At 41.9% G+C, this 20,577-nt stretch overlaps 2 protein-coding genes across 6 annotated transcripts in view; one reads left to right on the top strand and one right to left on the bottom strand.

Annotated features, from left to right (window-relative positions):
* The first annotated feature begins 424 nt into the window (after positions 1-424).
* CEP95 (centrosomal protein 95) lies at positions 425-18,264 on the top strand. Of its 5 annotated transcripts, none has more exons than XM_063409071.1 (23): positions 425-857; positions 2,047-2,175; positions 3,135-3,242; positions 4,091-4,201; positions 5,054-5,162; positions 5,597-5,706; positions 5,830-5,964; positions 6,435-6,613; positions 7,011-7,080; positions 7,686-7,777; positions 8,886-9,004; positions 9,316-9,448; positions 9,632-9,746; positions 10,121-10,284; positions 10,562-10,654; positions 11,047-11,197; positions 12,317-12,471; positions 12,893-12,967; positions 13,421-13,573; positions 14,572-14,718; positions 14,806-14,877; positions 14,950-15,130; positions 16,622-18,264. In XM_063409071.1, exons 1-22 carry the CDS (start codon positions 803-805, stop codon positions 15,121-15,123), a joined length of 2,649 nt encoding a protein of 882 aa, XP_063265141.1. In that variant the 5' UTR covers positions 425-802; the 3' UTR covers positions 15,124-15,130; positions 16,622-18,264. The 5 variants fall into 5 exon arrangements, with proteins under 5 accessions (XP_063265141.1, XP_063265142.1, XP_063265140.1 ...); XM_063409072.1 differs by having other exon boundaries at positions 5,051-5,162; positions 13,424-13,573; XM_063409070.1 differs by having other exon boundaries at positions 5,051-5,162.
* The window catches only part of SMURF2 (SMAD specific E3 ubiquitin protein ligase 2), a 57,180-nt gene continuing 53,485 nt past the window's right edge, over positions 16,883-20,577 (bottom strand). The window contains exon 19 of the mRNA XM_063409076.1: positions 16,883-20,468. Within this exon, the coding sequence (XP_063265146.1) occupies positions 20,369-20,468 (100 nt within the window). The 3' untranslated portion in view covers positions 16,883-20,368. The remainder of the gene's footprint in view (positions 20,469-20,577) is intronic.

Here is a 20,577-nt window from a genome sequence, read left to right as displayed (position 1 = left end):
GCTTTTTGTCGTGCTTGAGGCGTTTCACGATGAAGGAGACCATTTTTTTTTTCAACATGGAATTCCTGAGGGGAATTGTTGCTCAGAAAGGAAAAAGATTTTTCACCATTCAACCTCTCCAAAAAACTGTGTACTAGCAGCTAATACAGTAAGTTTCATTTCTAAATCTTATTTTTAATAAAGGTTTTAGCTCTCCTTTAATGCAGAAATGCCTTCGGGTTACCCTGCCAAACCCGTATCGTGGCAATTAACACCAACACCCGGCAATGGACACAGGGCCCGGGAAGCGTCCTGGGCCGGCCTGCAAGGTCAAGTGCTAGAACCTTCCCCGCACCCCCGCGCCAGGCCGGCCCTGTCCGCACCTATTCCACGGGAAAGCGCCTCCTACCGCCTCCCGCTCAGGTGACGGAGGCGGAACCTCACGGACAAACCTCCCCCACACGCCCGCCGCCATTTTACACCGCCAGCCGCGCCGGGCGGCCGCAGCGTCCCGGGGCCAGCGGGGCTGCCCGGAGCCTCGGCCCGCGGGGCGGTGGCTGGGCGGAACCGGGGGAGCCCTTCAGTGACCGGGGCGCGGCGGGGAATGGCACCGTGGCCAGCGCTGCGGCTTGGCTCTGTGGCATGCGCTCTTTCCCTGCTCCCCGTCCAAAGGCGGGCCTGTTCCCAGTCCCGGTACAGGGGCGATCAGCCCAGCCCCGCTCCCGTTGCACCGGCCGTGACCGAGAGCGGCGGACCCCCGTGCCGCCCGCGGGCCTGCCCCTTCCTGCGGTGCCGCCCAATGGGCGCGCAGGCCGCGGTTTAAATGGCGGGGCGGGCGCGGGCCGTTGGTGCCGCCATGGGCAGCGCTGAGGGCACAGGTAGGGCCGGGCCCGGAGGGCTCCGAGCGCGGCTCGCTGGGGCCCGGCCCCGCGGGGCTGCGGTGGGGCGGTCCCGCTCCCGGAGCGGCGGCCGCCTTGGTGCCCACAGAGCCGGGGGAGGCGAGCCGGAGAGCTGCCTTCTCCCGCATCGCTCCCTTCTCCCGCATCGCTCCCCCCGCTAATCGCATCGCTGGCACCATTTTATTCAGCCCTTTAAAGCCCTCGTTTTCTTGTGTTGCGGCTTTTCAAGCTCTTTGCGTTAACCTCCCCCTTCCCCTCTTCTGTCTTTATCCCTTTCGTGCGACACTGTTAACTTAATAAAGCTACAGATAAACAGTACTTCAACAGCCTGTAATGTTGGAGATGCTACTTTAACCCTTCATGCATCTGAAACTTAAAATAAAGTGATGTCTGGCACTGATGGAGGAGTAAATGAATAGAAAAGTAACACTCCTGTGTACAGAAGACTGAAAACTGTACAAATTAGTTTCTGTTGTAGTAATTCTATACTTTTTCCTTCCTAAGGTGACTTGCGCCTTTTCCAGTAAATAGAAGTTCTTAATACTTGTTAAAATACGTGTCCTTGAAAGCACTTTGAACTCAGGACTCAAAGTTTGGGGGGAAATCAGGATATTAATGCACAGCCCATTGTGCTCAACTGAGTACTTGGTGGGACCACCTCTGTATTCTTCTAATCCTTAAATAATTAATTAAAGTAGAATTTACTCTTCATGATGAATATTTACATTAGCAGTGATGTCAATGCCTAAGACTATTAGAGAACCTGGGTTTGTAAGAGAAGCTCACATTTTCCAAAAAAGTACCCATCATTTCTGACCACTGATAAATGCTGTATCAAAGCTTGTTTTGTTAAGGTCTTAAAGGCTTGGAGCTCCTGGCTATGAGACCAGATTCAAATTTGTTTTTCATTACATGGCAAAAAAACAAAAACAAAACAAAAAAAAAACCCTGCCCAGCCTGTGGTACTTCAGTGCCTTTCACCTCCCAAGTCCAGCTGGGGTATGATTGCACTTGAACAGTGTTTAATATTTTGGATGGATGGGACAGCTTCCTGCGTTTGACCACCTCTGGTGGACTCAAAGACACAGAGTTTACCTTTCACTGAAAATAACAATATCTTTATTTCTATGTCTTTCAGTTCTGACACTTATGTTTTTCTTCTAAATAGATTGGGTTGATGTTGCCAATGATCTTTTAAGGACCTGTCACATAAACCAACACATAAAGCATCTCTCAGAATGTGGTGCTGACGTGTTTGTTCGTCTTTATGAGTCAATCTTAGGAGAAGAAGTGCCAGGTAGGAATGATAAACAGATTGCTAAATCTGTTTTTTATTTTTGTCTCTGTGTATTTTGTAGCTAAATAAAATTGCAACTTGTAAAACTTCCTACAGATGTAGGAATTTAAAGTATTTGTGTCCTTCCAAAGACAAAAATAGAAGATTGTCATTCTTTAAGAAGATTTAATTAATATTGGCCAATTTTATTTTAACTTTGGACTGCTATGAACGGCAGCTATGAGGATAGCCACAACAAAACTGCTGTAAATTAGGCCTTGAAAGCCATCTGAAGGCTGTGAACTGGCTCACTTTATCTTACAGCAGTGTTAACACTCAAGTCTGCTCTCGTAACATGCATAATGCTTACAGTCTGCTAAGAGCTGAGCTGTGATTTAACCCTACTTTAACCCAACTCCACTGGACTTCAGTGACAACAACTAAGCAAAGGTTATACAATTATGTATTTGCTTTGTTTATAAACTGTTATGTGTAGGAAGTCAAACTACTCATTGCAGAAGATTTTAAGAACACAGAGGTAACTGGCAGCTATTGAAGGTAGAAGTCCCGTTAAATGTAAATGCAGAACTAAAAAGAATATTGTTGCCAATTAAGTAGAGTACATTGCAGCACAATTAGTGTGGGAAGCACAATTAGGGAAAGAAGCAGCCCTAACACAAACTGCAACTCCAGTTTGATGACCTGAACGAGATGTGTGTGCTGGCAGTGAAGGAGGAAATACACTTTAGTAGTCTCTGTTCCAGAATTTAATCCTGATAAAACCCTCACATCTTCCAAGGGATGTTCTAAGTTTGTGCTCAGTATTTATAAAAGATTTTGTACAACCATATGAGAGTTGGGCTTTTCACCAAGGACACAAGGTACTGAACAGATACCAGCTTGTAAGCAGAAGTTAAAGTAGTTTCATTAAGGTACTTGCAACAAGCTATCCATTAAAATCTATTATTTATTTTAAATAGATTTCATTTCTACTCCCAGAAGCCAAGAGGATGATGCACATAATGTACAAGCAATAATAGATTCTCTGGCACTGGATTATTTGCAGGTCAGCTTGTCTCACATCACAGGTAAGTGCTTGGTTTAATGAGACAGACACAGCTGAGTATCTGTGTGGTTTCATTTGAACATTTAAGAACCAGGTGTTACACAGCTTGCTTTCACACTTACATGCAATATCTTCTTATGGTAGTGGATGTCATCAGAGCACTGCCCATTGCCTTGGACATCAGGTTATAAATTGAAACAGCAAGCAGAGAATAAATAAGAGAAAGGAATGTTAAAGTTAACATCCAGCCATTCTTCATTTGGCTGCCAAAGTGTGACCTGAAATCTGTCACTGGCTCAGGATTAGACACTGGGTTTTAAGATGTGACCCTGGAGTTTCAAATGTGTTATTATATTTTTAAAAGTTGGCGATAAAGGGTTGAACTGTGTTATCTGTACACAGATAGTGGCTTTCCCTGAGTGTTCCTGTGTGTGGTCTCATACAGCATAACCTGTACAGAATGGAAACTGCTTGATAAGAAGTGTCTCTGACTTGGTGCCTCTACACTGTGGCTGGTGTTTGCAATCCTGCTGCCATTCCACAGACTGCTTCGTGCTATAATTTTATGTATAACAAAAACATTAAATACCAATTGTCCCTGAAAATATCCCAGAATATTCATTTTGTGAGTGTGGAAGCAGTTACTGCATCAATAAACTTTCACTTACTAGAACTGAAAAGATGAAAATTTGGAACACTTAAGATATACTTTAAGCTTACCTACATAGCCATAAATAAGTGACCAGGTGTCTTCTGAGATGACACCTTTACAAGAATTTCCAAGCACTCTTCTGCAAAAAATAACTGCTTTTGAGAATTTTTCTTCTGTGACTTACTAATTATTAATATGTCTCATTACCTTCTCTTAAGGTGAGAACATTGTGAAAGGAGACAGGGAATCTATCAAAAACCTCCTCGAAATATTTGATGGTTTGTTAGAGTATCTTAGAGAAGTCAGTGAAGCATCTTCTCAGACTGGAGGTGAGCTGTAAACCCAAAGTGTTTCCAATGTAGCAAAGATTTATTTGTTTTTTGTTTTTTTGTTACTTATAACCTTGACAATGGAGAGAAGAGAAAGACAAAACTGACCCTGGGGGAGGAAATTTCAGTAGTGAAGCTGAATATTTGCATTCCTCATTTTCATAAACAATAATAAAATAGATAATTTCTCCCCAAACTTATATACCCTTTCTGCTTCGTTCTTGTGGCACAAACCTACTCTAGATAATTAATTCATCCTTTGAGAGTTGCTTTTCAACCTGTAAGTCAAATGATTTAGGATTAGGATTCAAATGTTGGCTTTAATTGGAGCAATGAGCAGATGTCCCTTTTACTCACTAGGAGAGAAGGGGGATCATAGCCTTTCCTGGGAAGTGGGTCTTGGGAGCAGATCCATTGCAGGAGTTATTTTGAGGAATAACCAGGGTGGGCAGAAGGAAGAGGGCAGTAGGAATGTTCAGTCCTGTACTGCTTTTCCCTTCCCTCAGACTGCCAGTCTTGCTACCCAGTGGGGGTTAGTGGCTCAAATCTTCCCTGCTCTAAGTCCACAGTCTCATTCTTTTGAGGAAGAAGAAAGGTTTGTTAATAACTGGAACAAGGGGATATATGGTAGTGATATAATTTTTCAAAATTTCCCATAAAAGTTGCCCCACCTCCTCTACCCCCCTCTCTTTCCCCCCACCCCATGGGGAACATTACATGTCATCATTTCAGACAAAACACTACAATGTTGATATTACACATAAACTGTTTTGATGATATTGGAAGTAGTACCTGTTAGTTTATAGCTAGAAGTAGTTTTCCTGAAAATAATTTCCTTTTGGTTATTAGCAGCTGAGACAAATGTGCTGTCCGGTGATGAAATTCAAATTGCATCTCAAGAGCAGCTGGAAGGCACTGCTGATGAACTTACACAACATCCACTGCTCTCATCAGTTGAAAGGTAAGAACAATTCTGAATATTTGCTTTCGCATAACAATTGACTGTCCTTGTGTATCTGTAGAGAGATTAGTAGGTTTTTTGTAGTTTAGACACCTACTGATTACATATGGCAAAAGGAATGTGAGGTGACTCCTCTGGTTGGGCTAAAATTACATCTGGGACTTCTTCTGCCCTTGAAGGGTTGTTGATCTCGTTTCCCTTGAGATAATTTTTTATGTGGAATGAAACAACTTGAAAGCTTTGATCAGTTTTAAAGACTGCATGTTAAAGATTGATTTGTTAAGCTGAGTTCAGTTTGTGGTTGTGCCTCCTGCTCTGGTTTGCTCTGTGGCTGCAGGGCCGTGTCCTGCACGGCTCCTCGGCAGCTCCATCTCGTGGGCTGAACGGGCAGAGGCTGAGAGAGGAAATATTTCATAGCTTTATGTTCCCCTCAGGTCCCAGGAAGAATATTTTATTCTAACGTGTGATACAGATGGCTCAGAATCTACCAGTGAATTAATTAAACTTGGAGATACTGCTTATTCATTTTCCAAGAGAGGGGAAGGTGAGTTTGGGTGAGAAAAAATTTAAGACTCTTCTCTTCTGTATTAAAATTGTCTATCTCAACATTTCATTGCAAGATGCTTTATAGATCCTAGTTTTACCTTTTTTAAACATCCACTTCTAGAATTTCAGAGGCCTGTAGTGTGTCTAGCAGAAAAGGACACAGAGAAAGAAGAATCTGAAAGCCCAGGGGCTCTTGCAGCATTGCCCAGACAGTTCTCAGAAAGTGAAAGGGGGATTGTAAAGGAAAGGGAAAATGGTGAGTATTGATTCTTCTGAAAGTTCATCCACCTGACTTTGATTTAGCAGTGTAGGGAACTAGGGTAGTGTGGAGGAGAGCTTTAGTCATGAATGGAAACACTTTAGTCATGTTGTAAAATAAATTATTTTCTGAAATGTGATATTTTAGTCTTTCAGAATAGGCAAGCTTTCATCATCTGGGCTATTTCTGCTTAGCTATGATTTGGCTTCAGCTAGGTTGTTTTTAATTGTGGTTTATATTCTTCTCCTTTGTGGTTCAAAACACTAAAAAGTCCTTGTGGAAGATCCTCACATCCCAAATCACATTCCCAAGGCTGAAAATGTTCCAGCACTGTCCTGTGCAATCCACCAAAGGTGGCAGCTCACATTAGCTATCAAGACACTTCCCTGTATTATGTACACACAATGCACAAAACATGTTCTGCTTTCCCAGATAACACCTCAAGTTGTTTGTGTTTGCCTCTTCAGGAGGGATGGAGCCTGCTCATGCTGCTGAACCTCACCAAGGCACTCTGAGTGCCAGTGCTACAAAGCTGGGGGAGCCCATCCAGCAGGCAATTCCTCTGCTGCCCCCATTCCAGCCCTCGCATCCGGGATGGAGAGATTACCACAGCTCACACAGGCAGGCAGCAGTCAACATTCCTTCTGTAAGGAAAAACCTACCCTTTGATTATTTCATTTTCTTTCAGTAACCAGTACTGCTTTCGTTTGAAAACCTAGTTCACTTGCAGAAGGGGAGTAGCTGGTTCCTGAAGAACACTTCTGAGTGTGTCAGTTTATCTCAGTTCCAGGAATTTTGGATTGTGGATTCATTCTCCACTAACTGTCCAGAGAGGACAGTTATATATTTATACATATATACATACACAATTCCACAGTAACTGCAACTGCACAGTTTACGGTATGGTAAACAGAATAATTATCGTGATTTTTATCTATCTGTAAAATCAGCATTGATTTCCATTTGCAGACAGACCTAATGTATGACCTTCCTGTCAGCACTCTCCTGTGAATTTATAGAACACATCTTGCTTTTTATTTCAGATTGAAAAGTCACTTACCCAGAAATTTGATTATGTTTCTGATGGTCTTCCTCTATCAAGAAAGATCCCTGGTGAGAGAACATTTTGCATCCACTAGGGTAACTCTTATAATGTTCCATTTATTTTTACTGGCACTACAAGAAACATTGTTTTGAATCTACTAGTGCTTTTTTTTTAATTCAGACACAAGTTCATATTTCTATCTCTGCTTTACAGAGGAAGAAAAAAATAGGTTACTTTTAATCTATTCCCTGTACTGGAAAAAAAGTAATCCATGTCCCCAATTCAACTCCTTTCTTAGTTAATCCCGTTAAGATGGGCCTATACCACAGAAATCTCTTCCAGCAGATAAGTCCCATGGCAGAGCTTATTCTGAGCAGAGAACCATGGACCAAACAAGCCACTTTCAATTCTAAGAAAAAGCCATTAACTGCTATTGTAGAAAAGGTTTAGAAGCTATTTTTTTCAGTACTCATTTTCGCTGTTGCCTTGGAAACACTGCTTACCTTTTTTAGTTTCCATAGCATTCCCACGACACTGAACACTGAAGGCTGGAGAAATTACCAAAATGAATGTCACAACTGGGTAACCACAGTTGCTTTGTCATTCTATTCTCTGAATAATTTGGATCCACAGGCTCTGGCTCACATCTTTTTTTCCTTGTTGCCCATGTTAGTAGGCACAGTGCTGTTAACTCACACTTACCTGTCATCTGCTTCTGCAGTGGGAGAAATGCTGGGAGGTGATGCCAAGGACAATGTGACAAAGGTACATGTTGCATCTTGATTTTTGGGATTTCAATCAATATTTTTTGATTTCTGCTAATTTGTCTGTTATCTTGTGGCACATCTGGACTTATTTCTTTGGACTTTTTCCCCAGTATGCCATCAGTGATGCCGTGTTGTTAGACTGTGATTATGTGCAGTCTGTGAGTCATGTCAGTTCTTAGCTCTCCCTGGAGTTGTTTGCTCCAAAATGTACAGAGCCAGCACCCACAGAGTTCTATTTATCACAACCAACCAGTTACTGATTGTCTTGCTTTTTAATCAGAAATGTACAAAGCACAGGAGTACAGTCATGTCCTTTCTCTGAAGTGTATCAGCATTGTAAATTAGTGATAATTTGGGGGAGAGGTGGTCAATAAAACTTATATTTACTCCTTTTTAAAGATCCATTAACTGCTTATTATATTCTCTCCTATTTTCTTGCATTGTCCTTTGCTTTTCAAAAACTGAATAATGCAAAACCCCAAACTGATCAGGAGTTATCAATCTGTGCCCATAGAAATGTGTCTGTAAAGGAAGTTTCTTCTTCTGGAAACACAATTTTGCCTTCTGCAGCCACAAGAGGTACTCACAGACTTTGCTTGTTCCAGTAGTGTAAATAGCTTTTACTTCTCCATTGTCTCTGAAACTCATTTTCCACTGGTGCCTTTCCCAGTATGTCCACGCCAAGCCCAAGTTACTCCAGTTTGTACAGAGAAGTTACCAGGCAGAACTAAACCAGTGCAGCTAAATGGCACAAGGACAAGTCTGTTCTCTCCTGGCTTGCTGTGAACTGCAGCTCAGGCTGTACTAAGGGAAATTCAGCTTATTTCCACTCCCTGGCATCAGTCCCAGGCTGATGAGGTGGAATGTGGGATACTCATTACCTTAACCTAGACCCTGTTCTGTTCAGTGGTTTAGCTGTGAACTGATCTTCCATATTTTTGCTAGTCCATTTCTTTAAACATTAATTCTCTAAAGCACACTATCTGCAGTCAGGAGCCTAGAAATACAACTGTTTTTATATCTCTTACTCACAGGGTTTGGGATGGTTATATTACAGCATCTCTACTCACATGATCTATAAACCCTTCACTTACTCATTTTCCTAGGTGCCTCTGGTATGTGAGTCTTCTGTGTCTGCCTCCTCTTTTGAGGAAAAGCTCTCACTGAGTGCTGAACAAGCAACACAAACCCCAAGTCCTGAATCTCAGCACCAGCCTAGAACAAGGCAAGTTCAGATTTTTGGTATTGAACCACACTGGCACTTTGATTTCCACAGCCAGCCAGCCCCCACCTCCCTTTTGAAATAAGCTTTCTTTCCTTGGCTGTGTGACAGTGAAAGATTAATTCTAACAGAAAGATTTCCTGTTTCTCCTGACATATACTCATCTTGTTAAATATGCTTATAGGCGTTTACACATTCTGCTTTACTTAATCCTATAAAAATGTGCTTAGGCAAAAAGTGAACTGGAATTGTGTGAGATAATGCTCATCATCAAGTTTTTAGAACAGAAATGAAATCTGTCTTTTCTGCTTTAGCAAATACGAAAATTCCACCACAGATTCAGCTGAAGATTCATTTTCCCCCAGAACAACAGAGGAGAAGGTGCCTGAGCAAGAGTTTAATGAAGCATCAGAAAATCTGTCTCGCAGGCTAAATGAACTAGATTTAGTAAGTGCAATCTCTTCTTTGTTGAGCTGAGCGATGCAGCTTTAGTAATGACAGTGAGAGAACAAGAATATCAGTGCAATCTGATGAAAAGAAAATCTGCAATTAACACATGGCTTTAGTTCATTTGAACTTTAGAACTGTCTGTTGAACCTGACCCCCACAAAACAAAAATCTATCCCTTAGATGTTGAAGAGAGCTTTGGGTGAGCAGACAAGAGAAGAGGAGCTGGCAGATGAGGACAGCCTGTCTCAGCACAGTGACAGTGTCATGGACTACGGCCGAAGGACAGCTGGGAGAGGTAACAGTCCTTGTGCCATTATTGGGGTGGAAACAAATACAAAAGAAACCTTTTCATGTAAAAAAAACCCTGCTACTCTGAGTTACAGTTAGTTACTAAGTTTTGTATTGCTAGTTCACTTCTGTTTTGTCTTTGATCCAAACCTGAACTACAGTAACCGAATTTCTGTTTAACACTTAAAAAACTGTGGTAAAACTTTGCAAAAAAAAAAAAAAATAGAAGGCAAACACAGCTGCAGTAAAAAAAAGTATAGAAAATGGGGGAAGGACAGAATACAAACTCACAGGATTATGGTTCTGAAATGAGGGCCTAGGCACAGTACACTTCAGTGGGGTTTTTGTCTCAGATACTCAATGAATGATCTTTCCCTACAGACACATCTCATCCAAGGTACCCAGGCAGGCCACGATCCCTCTCTCCAGCCTCGCCCTCATCTCAGCACCAGCAGCATAAACTGCGTGGTAATGTAGCAGGCCACATAAAGACAATATGCAGCCACCTGCAGGAAGAAAGGGAGGAAAGAACAAGAAAAACAAAGGTAGTTCTTAGATCGGACCTTGTGGTAATTCTTACCAACAGTTACACTAAAACCACGAAAGCAGAACACTTTCATGTAAGGAGGGCATCTGCTCTCCTTTCTTTATCATATGCTGTTTTATCTGTAGCTTGCTGAGGAAGAGACTTAAACCTCGAATTTTACAAAAAACAGTTTAAAGTGGAAGAAGCTACTTTGACCCATGCAGCAAACAGGTTAACAAGGTGACTGTATGGACTGATTATTTCCTCTGACAAGTCCTTTTATTTTTGTTTTCTAGCTGGTCACTAAAGCTTATGAAAATGAGCTAAGAAATTTTGAAGCGAGGGAGAAGCATAGACTTTCCAAGCTCAGAGAAGCTGCCAAGGAAGTGGTAGGTGATGCACTGTGGGGATTGCTGATTGTGTTTTGTTTGGTTGATTTTTTTTCTTTTTAAATTTGATTAGATGGCCTGTCCAGACACTTTTGGGTACAAAGCCTCCTTGACTTCCAGTGTCATAGTTACAACACTGTACAACTGAAATAGTAACTTACTAATATTAAGTCCTGCAGAAGAGCTAAGGTTATGCAATAATGAGATTTAACCTTTATTTGAACCCTGACCTGCATTTTGTAAATTCTGGTCTTCTGGAGAATCCAATGCAGTATGTCCAAGTTCTCATTTTAAAGTCTGAAAAGACATTTCAGTTCTGATGGCCAAACTGTGTTCTGTCAGTGTTTCCCTTCTCATACCTGTTCTCCATCTGTTTTACATCTGCTCCTAAGGAACAAAAGTACAAAGAAAACATCTTTCAAGAACCTCCAAAAGTGTCTCAGCCAGTGAAAGTTTATTCTAGAAAAACCACACCTCAGTATCCCAAATACAGCCAGTGGATTCCAAAACGAGGGATCATGAAGCCAAAGCAAGCAGCTCCAAGTAAGAACTGCAAAACTATCCTTGGTGGAAAACTGGCATCTTTTGAAAGCATGTGTTGAACTCCAAGAATAAAGGCACCAGTCCAACATATACCAGTCAGCTGTAGCATTTTCCCTTCTCCTGACCTCTATATGTCTGGATTTTTGTTAGGGAAGATAATGCTTTAAGTAAATGTAAACCATCAGTGCACAATCAAATTGTGACCCATTTGCTACTTCCTCAAAGTCCCTTGGATTGTTTTCAGGGCTTGTTTCCATTGCTGCTCCTCCTGTGCTTATTCCACTACAGTCTGAGCTCTCCTTATGTTATTTTCCTGAGCATGTATCACATTTATAATTGGGCCTGTGGCTTGAGGTGAGCCACGTACAGGTCACAGAGCAGGATCTGTCAGGACCCTGCCACTGTGGTGTTAATGCTGCCACTGGATCTGCTGAGCAGGTGATGCTCCAAGAAAGCCAAGCTGCAAATCCTAGGCCTGGTTTTGGTAAGCAGGACTGTGCATGCCTATGGGTAAGATCACCAGATAATCCCCCACATACCTGGATGTTGCTCAGCTACACTGCCTTATTTTTTTCCCAGTTTTTGAAGGCCATACACTTGGTAAATACCCTTTTGTTTCATCTCCCCATCATCTCTTCCTGCCAGAAAGATCAAAGATGTACTGGGAATGAGCTGGTTGCAAACCAGTTTATTTTGCACCTGTTTACTTGACCTGGATCTGTCATTGCCACTGCTGTGCTGGCTTCATTTTAAGTTGCTGCAACCAGAGAGAGAGAGAGAAAAAGCAATCACTGATCAGTGGTGGTCAGAACCACATGAAGAAAGAAGGGGATACCTGTCTTAGCTGGATGGGGTGGTGGTAGGGAAATGATACCTGAACTATAAAATCAATCCTTCAGAGAAAACAAAAGATTGGGATTGCTTTTTCTGTGCAGCTGTACTGGCAGGATGATATGTCCTGCTGGGCTAAGCTTGACATGGTAACAGCAGCATGGTCATTTTATACAGTGTTCAGTGTAAAATACTTCTTGACTTAGGTTGATGCAGTCTGGATGAATTTACAATTAAATGCATTCTCCAGGAATATATTTATTGCTTACCTCTTTCTTTATCTTACAGTGACCATAAGAGACAACGACCTCCTCCTGCAGCTCCTGGAGGAGTTTCCCCAGCTGCACATTTCCCCCCGTACTCTGAATAAAATGTGGCAGCGGCAGCTTGCACAGACTGCGCACCTTAGGGCACCTCCTGCCAGACCACAGCTCCTGAATGAGGTGAGTGTGCTCATTCTTACCTGCTGAATGGCAGCAGGGACACCCTGGCAGGGCACTGCACACCCACACCACAACAGGGAAGGATGTTCTGTTAAATAGGATGTACAGATTTACATACTGAGGTTCAACTTTTCATCAGCCACTAGAATATTATGGTTGTTCTTTTATATTGGTTTCTCGAGTACTGCCTAGGGTTGCTATTGCTTTTTTTATAAGCATTTTGTACTTTCCACTGCTAGTTATGAACAGTCTTTTAGTTTAAAAACGAGTTATGAGATGCAAAAGTTGATTAACTTATGCAAGGCAATTCTCAACCCAAACCCCAATACATAGCAGAGAGGCAATATTTAAACCTGCTATATAGGACAGCTTATCCTGCAGCATGATGCAAGTAATTAGCTTTTTTTTTTTAAACCTCCAGGTTGAACAGGCCTTGAAGAAACAGGAGATGCTTGCTGCAATTATTAAGAGAGATCAAGATCACAGGAAGAGACTGGTATGTTCTTTGAAGCCTATTTGTTACATAAGGCAGAGATTTCACATGCAGCTATCTAGAGTGCATATTCCCAGATCATGAAAGTGGCTTTTTGTCTTACAACAACTTTGTTTTTTGAGTAGCTGTGGTCTCAAAATGTCACACAATCTGTTGTGCAGCTACTGGGGTCATGGGAATGGAATATTATTATTATAATTGTTACACTGCATTGTTACTCTAAAAAAGTGCAAGGAGAAGAAACTTGAGGTTGTTTTGCAGCTCCTGTGACAGTGCTGACTCCTCAATTCCATAGTGACATGACTTTGCTCCATCAGTGGTGATTAATGCTTTAAGCCAAGCTGGGGTGTGGAGGCTCTTAGTGTCGGACCCTAATTAGCACTGATTAACAAAGCTTTGCCTGCAGGAGTGTGTGTTGGCAGTGTGGTGGTGTGACAGCTGCTGCTCTCCCTTCAGCAGGAGCACAAGCAGCACACGTACCGCCAGAAGTGGGCCCAGAACAAGGTGACAGAGAGGCGGCAGCAGGTGGCCCGGGCCAGGAAATACTACGAGGAGTTCAGGGTGCAGCTCCGGGCCAAGCTGCTGCGGGCCAGGACACGGGAGGAGAAGGTGAGGATGCAGGGGTGCAATTCTTTCTTTTCCTTCTTTCCCCAGTGCTGAGGTCTGGTAGCTCAGTGCTGCAAGTGCAGTGACCGGGGCACAGAGCCAGGATGAAGTGGTTGATCAGTCAAGTCAAGGCACATGAAACTCTTCCTTCTCTGGAAATATGGATTCAGTGCAGGGCAAACCACTGTGAAACAAGAAAGGATGATTTATGGGGCTAAGAAGAGAGGAAGGGTGAAGTATCACTGTGGAAAAACAGGGTTGGTAACATGAGAAATTGGGGAAATGAGTTTTCAGAAACAGTAGGATTAAGAAGTTGTTCCTACAGTCACCATCCAAAGAAAACAATCTAAATCTTCAGTTAAGGGAACTGATCACACAGGCAGCTTTGTTATTCAGTTGTGTTTGTTAAACAAAGTGGACTTTGTGACAGATATGATCTAATTAGAGCTGGACATCAGAGTGAGAGAAAGCAAGGAGAGTTATTACACCCTGCAAGAGCAGATACACACTTGTCACCTTTCAAAACAAAAGATTAGAAGTTTACTGCATAATCCACTGGTAGGGATTTGAGAACTGTTTGCCTCAAGCTGTGAGCTACAGCTGGTAAGTGTTCTTGTGGAGAAATGGAAAGCCTGAGTCCAGGCTGGATTTCCTGCTGCTGGAAACCTGGATGAAGGTCCTGAAGGCAGACTGCAGAGTACAGGGTGGGTTGTAAATCACAGTGCATGTTCAAAGGCCCTGGCTTGCTGAGTTGGGTCATCTGACTAAACTGACATGAAAAATTATTTTATCGATCAAAATTTCAGCTAAATGAGTAACACAAATCCAGCTCAGCTGTATCTGCACCACCATTTCTAGGTATATAATTGTGCTTTTCCACGGGCTATGGCCTATCCTCATGTAAACACCATTCCATCAGGAGATAAAGCAGCTGAGAAATGTAAATGTATACTTAAAAGTTCCTGGGAAAGCTTCAGGTTTGCTTTTTTAATTGCTGGCAGATATTTAAAAACTTATTTGAGGAAGGCTTAGAAATTCAGAAGCAAAGACTGAGGGACCTGAAAGTTTATGCTCAAGAGAAGCGTGATGAGCAACGGAGAGAGCACCAGATGGAGCTGGAGTCTCTGGAGAACTACTACAAAGATCAGGTAAAGCTTCATCTGCAGCAGGCAGATAATATTTTTCCATTTAGAAGTCTTTCTTTAGTTAGTTCAACTCACACATGTTATGTTTAGTTTTCCATGCTAGCAGAAGCTATATCTCAAGAATTCCAAGAAATCCAAACCAGAGAGAAAGCACAAGCACAAGTAAGTATTCGTTGTTTTTTCCAATTGCCTTTTCTTTTTACATGCTGTGGCTAATGTCAGTATTTTCTTTAGATGCTACAGAAAGCAAAAAGAGAACTGAGATCAAAGATGGAAAAGGAAATACAGGAGCTGCAAGCAGCAATCATGCACAATGATGATGACACCTTTTTTCAAGAACTAGAAGCAGACAGACTGAGATCCAGACTTCAGATGGCTTCTTTCCAGTACAGCCACAGCCACCTCTAAGACTTGGGTAAATGTCACTGGCTAAGATGACCAGTCTTTGAGAGCTGCTATAATGGTGTGAGGCTGGTTTTCTCTCTAAAATATCCGTTCTGTCATTTTGACCTGTCAGGGGCATAGCTGCTGGGATCTGAGATCTCCACAGCACTTTTATGATCACCAATAAAGTTTCCAAATTACTTCTTACCTTCTGAGCAAGGCTGGGGTAATGCTGGGCTCTACCCAGAGGAAGCTGGGATGAAGTCAGAGGGCTTTAGTGAAGTTTTCCTGGTGGAACAGTTGGATGCTGAGCCTCCTCTGCATCTGTGCTGGGGCTGTGGCTGCTAAGCCAATCTAAGACCATTAGCCAGAAATCACAGATTGGAAAGCTCACAAAGCACAAGAAGATCTTTAAAAGAACATCAGAGTTTCAGGTTTCCTGTGAAAGGCCAAGTTAGAGAATGCCTGCACATAAATAACTGGGAATTTAAATACATTAACCAAGGGAAGACTCCTTCAGTTGTGTTTGCAGTGTTGGTGTTGCTGGCTTGATAAAATATAGAGGCATATAAAATACTCTTTCTATAGAGGCATATAAAATACTCTTTCTATAGAGGCATATAAAATACTCTTTCTATGCACTGGGAAAAGTAATTTGAAGCAGAAAACACTGCAGCTTCTTCTAAAGCTGTACATGATGAGCTTCTGCAAGCTGTGAACCCTGGGAAGGAGCTGTGGACAGCATTCCTGATCTTCCACAGGGCCACTCACACGTGCAGCCTGATGGCTCCATCTTCACAGACAGAACCTGAATTAAAGAATGATTAAACATTTCACCAGTCAGCTTTTACCTGATTTCAGCTGTGAGGTCAGCAGGAGCTGACAGCAGGCACTGCACCTTGCAGCATCTTGCAGTGCTGTGAACAGTGCAGTGCCCAGCAGGAGAGCCAAGCTTCACCAGCCAAACACTGGAGGTGCCAACACTGAGGGATGAGACTTAAACTGAGAACAGTTACATAAAACCAGGCTGATACTGATGAAGTCCATTACTGATACAGCCTCCTCTGCCTGACAACTGCAGCTCTTAATTTATCTTGGTAGTAGAAGAGTTCTTGCTTAAAATTGCTGTGTGAGAAGTGATATAGGAATACTGGATTTAATTGCACTGTACATACAATATTGAAAAGTTGCCATGAGGGTGTGTCTCTGATGGAACTGACAACACACAGAGAATTCACACTCAAGCACTCAAAAAAGAACTAAACTTAAAAAACCCAACATCCAAAGGAACTTTTTACAGATTAAACAAACCAGACAGCTGTTACAACATGAAATACCTCACTGCAAAAATACAGACCCAAAACTTCTCCACAAAACCAGAAGCACAAACCCTGATTTGTACAAACCTTGTCAGGGAGTTGCTGTAAGCCTGGCGAACGTGAAGCCTTAAAGGGCAATATTTATCAGCTAAGTTGATGAAAGCTAGCAAGTCTTTACCAAATTTGCCTTTATTTCCCTCAAGGACGATGGTGTAGCTTTGCTGAGTTTTAAGAGGAGACATCTGTTCACCAGGGCTGAGATAAAGTCCTTGCCAAGACATGCCAGTACCTGGGAGCCAGAAGCAAGACCTGCTGTGTTTGACTAGAACGTTCTGCACACCTCACTGTAGGTAACAGCACCTAGAAGGTCACCAGGTTTCAAGTATTTGCTCCTGAAACAAAGTCGAGTTACTTAAAAATCACATTGTTACATTTTAAAGGTTTAATTAAGAAAAACTTAGAACTTTTAAAACCATTGATGCTGTGACAGTGCAAACAGCATACAATTTATTGCTCAACTTCTGCATGGGTACATACATTAAGTACTTAAAAACCATTTTATACAGATTTTTTTTTTTGTTAAAGCTCATGTAACAGCTGGGTGAAAATACAATGATACCAACGCTAAAACACTCTGTAATAAATACAATGGAAATGATAAACTAAGAACTGTCAGTTTGTGGAGGAGTAATTACACTTGTATAAACTAATTACAACTACAGACAAAGCTCTGAGGATGTGTAGAGCCAGGAACCTACTAGATAGTGTAAAGTACAACAAATGGCACCTGTTAACTGTGTGGTGCTGTTTAAAAAGATGCTACATCGAGCTGGAGGATGGTGCTGTGAGAGAGGAGCAAAGCTTGAACTTCCATCAATGCAGCCTTTAAAATGCACCAGGAGTTCAGTACAGATGTAGTGTTGTAGAACAGGAATTTCAAAACAGCTTGTGTGCTCTGGACTTTAATACAACACAAAAATTTGGTACAAATAAATCAGTTTAGGGAAACTGAACCTATGTGCAAAAAAAAATTAGAATACATACTGTACAAAGCACCATTACAAAACTCTTTACACCGAGAAATTAAATCCTCTGAAACTCAACTGTGAACTGTATATTTGAAATCTACAAAAGTCACTGTTCATAATTAAACATTCATAATGAAAAGCAACAGCATAAAACCATGATGTGACATCTCTCTAAAACAACTAAAGACTGGATAAAGTAAAACCCAGTAAGAGGGACACATTGAAATAAATATTCACATTAATCATGGGGTGAAAGTCCAAGGTGAAAATGCAATATTAGGCTTAGCACCTTTTAGAGGGGAAAGTAGCTGACATGTTCTTGAAACAAAATTTTGGAAAGGAATAAACCCTTTACCACTTTCAGATAAACATCTGACTGGGTGATGAGGTGCTTTAGTTAAAGCTCTCAGTCTTTATGAAGGTAGAAAGGCACTCAAAATACTTGGTATATTCATCCTCATCTGTCAGCTATGGAAAGTTCAATGCAGATTTGTCTAGTTTTGCCTATAATATATTAAATTTACAATATCTGTGGCAGTTAAAAAAATTCTCAATGCCATACCAAAATATTTGGTAGGAAAGCAGATGCAACTGCTAAGGCTGCTGTGAAATGAATGTAATTATCAGCTGATCTCTGATCTCTTTTCTGCAGAGCTCATCTCCCTCCCTCCCCAAAGATGCTTTTATGACAGCAAGGTGATCATAACTGTGCATTCCATAAACCCACTAGCCAGATTTTATATTTGCCATGTTCTGTGGCCAGGGAGGCTGCAGCCACAGCCTGGGCAAGCACAGGGGGATAAAAAAAAAAAAACAAACACTTCTGTCAGTTCTATGACACTGGGGTCTCTCCTGTGAACAGGCACAAGAACCTGTCTGTAAAACCCTGCAGTCACTCACAGCCTCACCTGGCAGGGCTGGAGCTGTGCCCCAGCCAGGGGGGACAAACGGGGCCAGAACTTGCTGTGCTCCCCCAGACCTGCCCAGGCCCAGGGCAGCTGCCCCAGTGACAGAGAGCTCTGAACTGGGGAGCCCAGCAGGGCTGCAAAAGCACCAACCCAGGAGTGCAAGAGTGCACTGGAATGAAAAGGCTCTGATGTTTCAAACCTGGCTGTCACTGAAGCCTCTTGGCTTTCTCTTTACATCCCTAAGTAGCCTCCTCCTGCAGCCAGCCCAGAAAGGGAAGAAGTCCCTTGGAACAAACCTGCCAGCTGTACAAAAAAAAAAAATCAACTCGGATTTGGCTCACCAGATTCTTACCACAATTTCGTGAAAGCAGTCCCTTGCCCACTATTCTAACACACAACATCCAGTAGTAGTTTACTCACTGTGGCAGAGCAAAATTTAGTTCAAGCTGCACAGAACAGACAGCAAAAGAGCTGGTTCAGTGTGACTTCCATGCACACATGGAACAGCTGGTTACATCCCATCCCTTTAGCGTTTTCAATACCTTTGACTCTCTTCTCACTGGCAGTGAAAAAATAGTGCAGATTTGATGATTAATTGTAACCTAAGTTACAAAAACACAACACTGATTGAAAAAAACCTGCTGCTTATTCCAAATATTCTCATGGCTGAGAGGAGAATGGCACTGTCTCTGAGCAGCCTGATTTATCCACACAGCACGAGCAGATCAGACAGATCTCGACTGAGAATTTCCAAACTAACGTCAAAGTTCAGTTCCCTCTACTGGTAGTGCATTTTATTCCCCTTTGAAGAGATCAACCCATGCTATAAATCATATATATACTTACTTCCATCCCTACAATCAATAAATTATGTGCTCTTACAACCTCATTTCCAAAGCACATTACACATATTTCAGTCAATACACCATTTTTCCTTAGTTGCAACTTAAACCCACGTGTCATGAGCAGCTGGACAAAGATTACAACGTGTTTTACCTGATAAATCTTTAGCATCAACAAATACAGAACATGATTTGGCTGCATTCAAACAAACTTTGGTTGACTGGACAGGATGGATTCTGGAACAAACTGCTGACAGGCTTCTGCTGGCAAAGCCCATCAGTGCTTCAACAGCTGGAAAATGCAGTGCTTCAATTTAAGGTCAAAAGCAACAAAAAAATACTCTTGACAGACTTGTTAGAAAAATGCTGTTAAAAAAAAAAAATCAAAATATCTACTGTTCATTAAGAAAAGGTTCTTCCACATGTAAACACAAGGACTGTACCAAATACAGTCTGTGTCACTCACTAGAAATTCTGCTGGAGGAATCTGACAAATGATATAAATAGGACCCCAAAACGTCATATTCAGAATTCCTGTTTGAAAAATATAAAAAAAGCCCCTGTGGCAACATTTACCTGGAATTTACATTGCAGAATATAATGGTTTACTATAAGAAAATGCAGTTAACATGTAAGTGGCTTTCATTAAAAAGATTAATGATTCTTTCAGCCAATTTTATGCAAAGTTAGAATAATCCAAAATACTTTTTTTCCAAAAATAACAGGTATAATGCTGTTCAGTATCATACATTTAAAACAGGCTGAAACGTGACTTGTACCGACTGCTGAAGTTGTGTCTTGGTATCTGAGAATAGAAATCAGGTAGGCAAATATAATAGATTACCTCTTACAAAAATAGTAGTAGTCTTTAAGTATAGAATACTGCTTAACTGTTGAAATGTAGGAAAAGTCAGCATTCTGTATGTTCAAGATATTAGTTTTTAATAGCAGCTGAATGATCCTATGGCAGGAACCACAGGACCTATTTTCTTGAAATAAAAAATTTAAAAAAATTAAAAAAAAAATCCAAAAGTTGTCCTTTCCCTCCCAGTGTCCTAGTGTAGAAAAGGGAAAGTTTCCTGTATTTCAAGCATTTCTTGAGTCTTGGCTGAGGGAAGGAAGGGCTTTGTGGCTGACAGGAGTATAAATAGAGTCTGGGAGAGCTGGGAGGGTCATTCCACAGCGAAGCCACAGGTCTCCTCGATGGCCGTGAGCAGCTTCTCGTAGAGCTTCTCGTAGCTCTCGTAGGCGGGAATGTCGATCCTGTTGAAGCTGGGGGGAAGCACAGAGGTTTCAGCTCTCCAACCATCACTGCAGCTTTGTCACACCTCACCGAGCTGCAGGAGGAGCCAGCAGGGCTCAGGGAGCCGCAGCAGCTCCA

Source organism: Prinia subflava, chromosome 12, assembly GCF_021018805.1.
Source record: "Prinia subflava isolate CZ2003 ecotype Zambia chromosome 12, Cam_Psub_1.2, whole genome shotgun sequence".
Lineage (NCBI taxonomy): Eukaryota > Metazoa > Chordata > Aves > Passeriformes > Cisticolidae > Prinia > Prinia subflava.
This window is presented reverse-complemented; position numbering and strand designations above follow the sequence as displayed.

What these genes read in the sequence shown, in the direction of transcription:
- CEP95 (XM_063409070.1), top strand. Translation starts at nt 803, where the DNA reads ATGGCGGGGCGGGCGCGGGCCGTTGGTGCCGCCATGGGCAGCGCTGAG. An exon ending in CTGCTCTCATCAGTTGAAAG is followed by an intron (nt 5,163 to 5,596) that starts GTAAGAACAATT and finishes TGTTCCCCTCAG; the next exon opens with GTCCCAGGAAGAATATTTTA. An exon ending in CAGCAGTCAACATTCCTTCT is followed by an intron (nt 6,614 to 7,010) that starts GTAAGGAAAAAC and finishes TTTTTATTTCAG; the next exon opens with ATTGAAAAGTCACTTACCCA.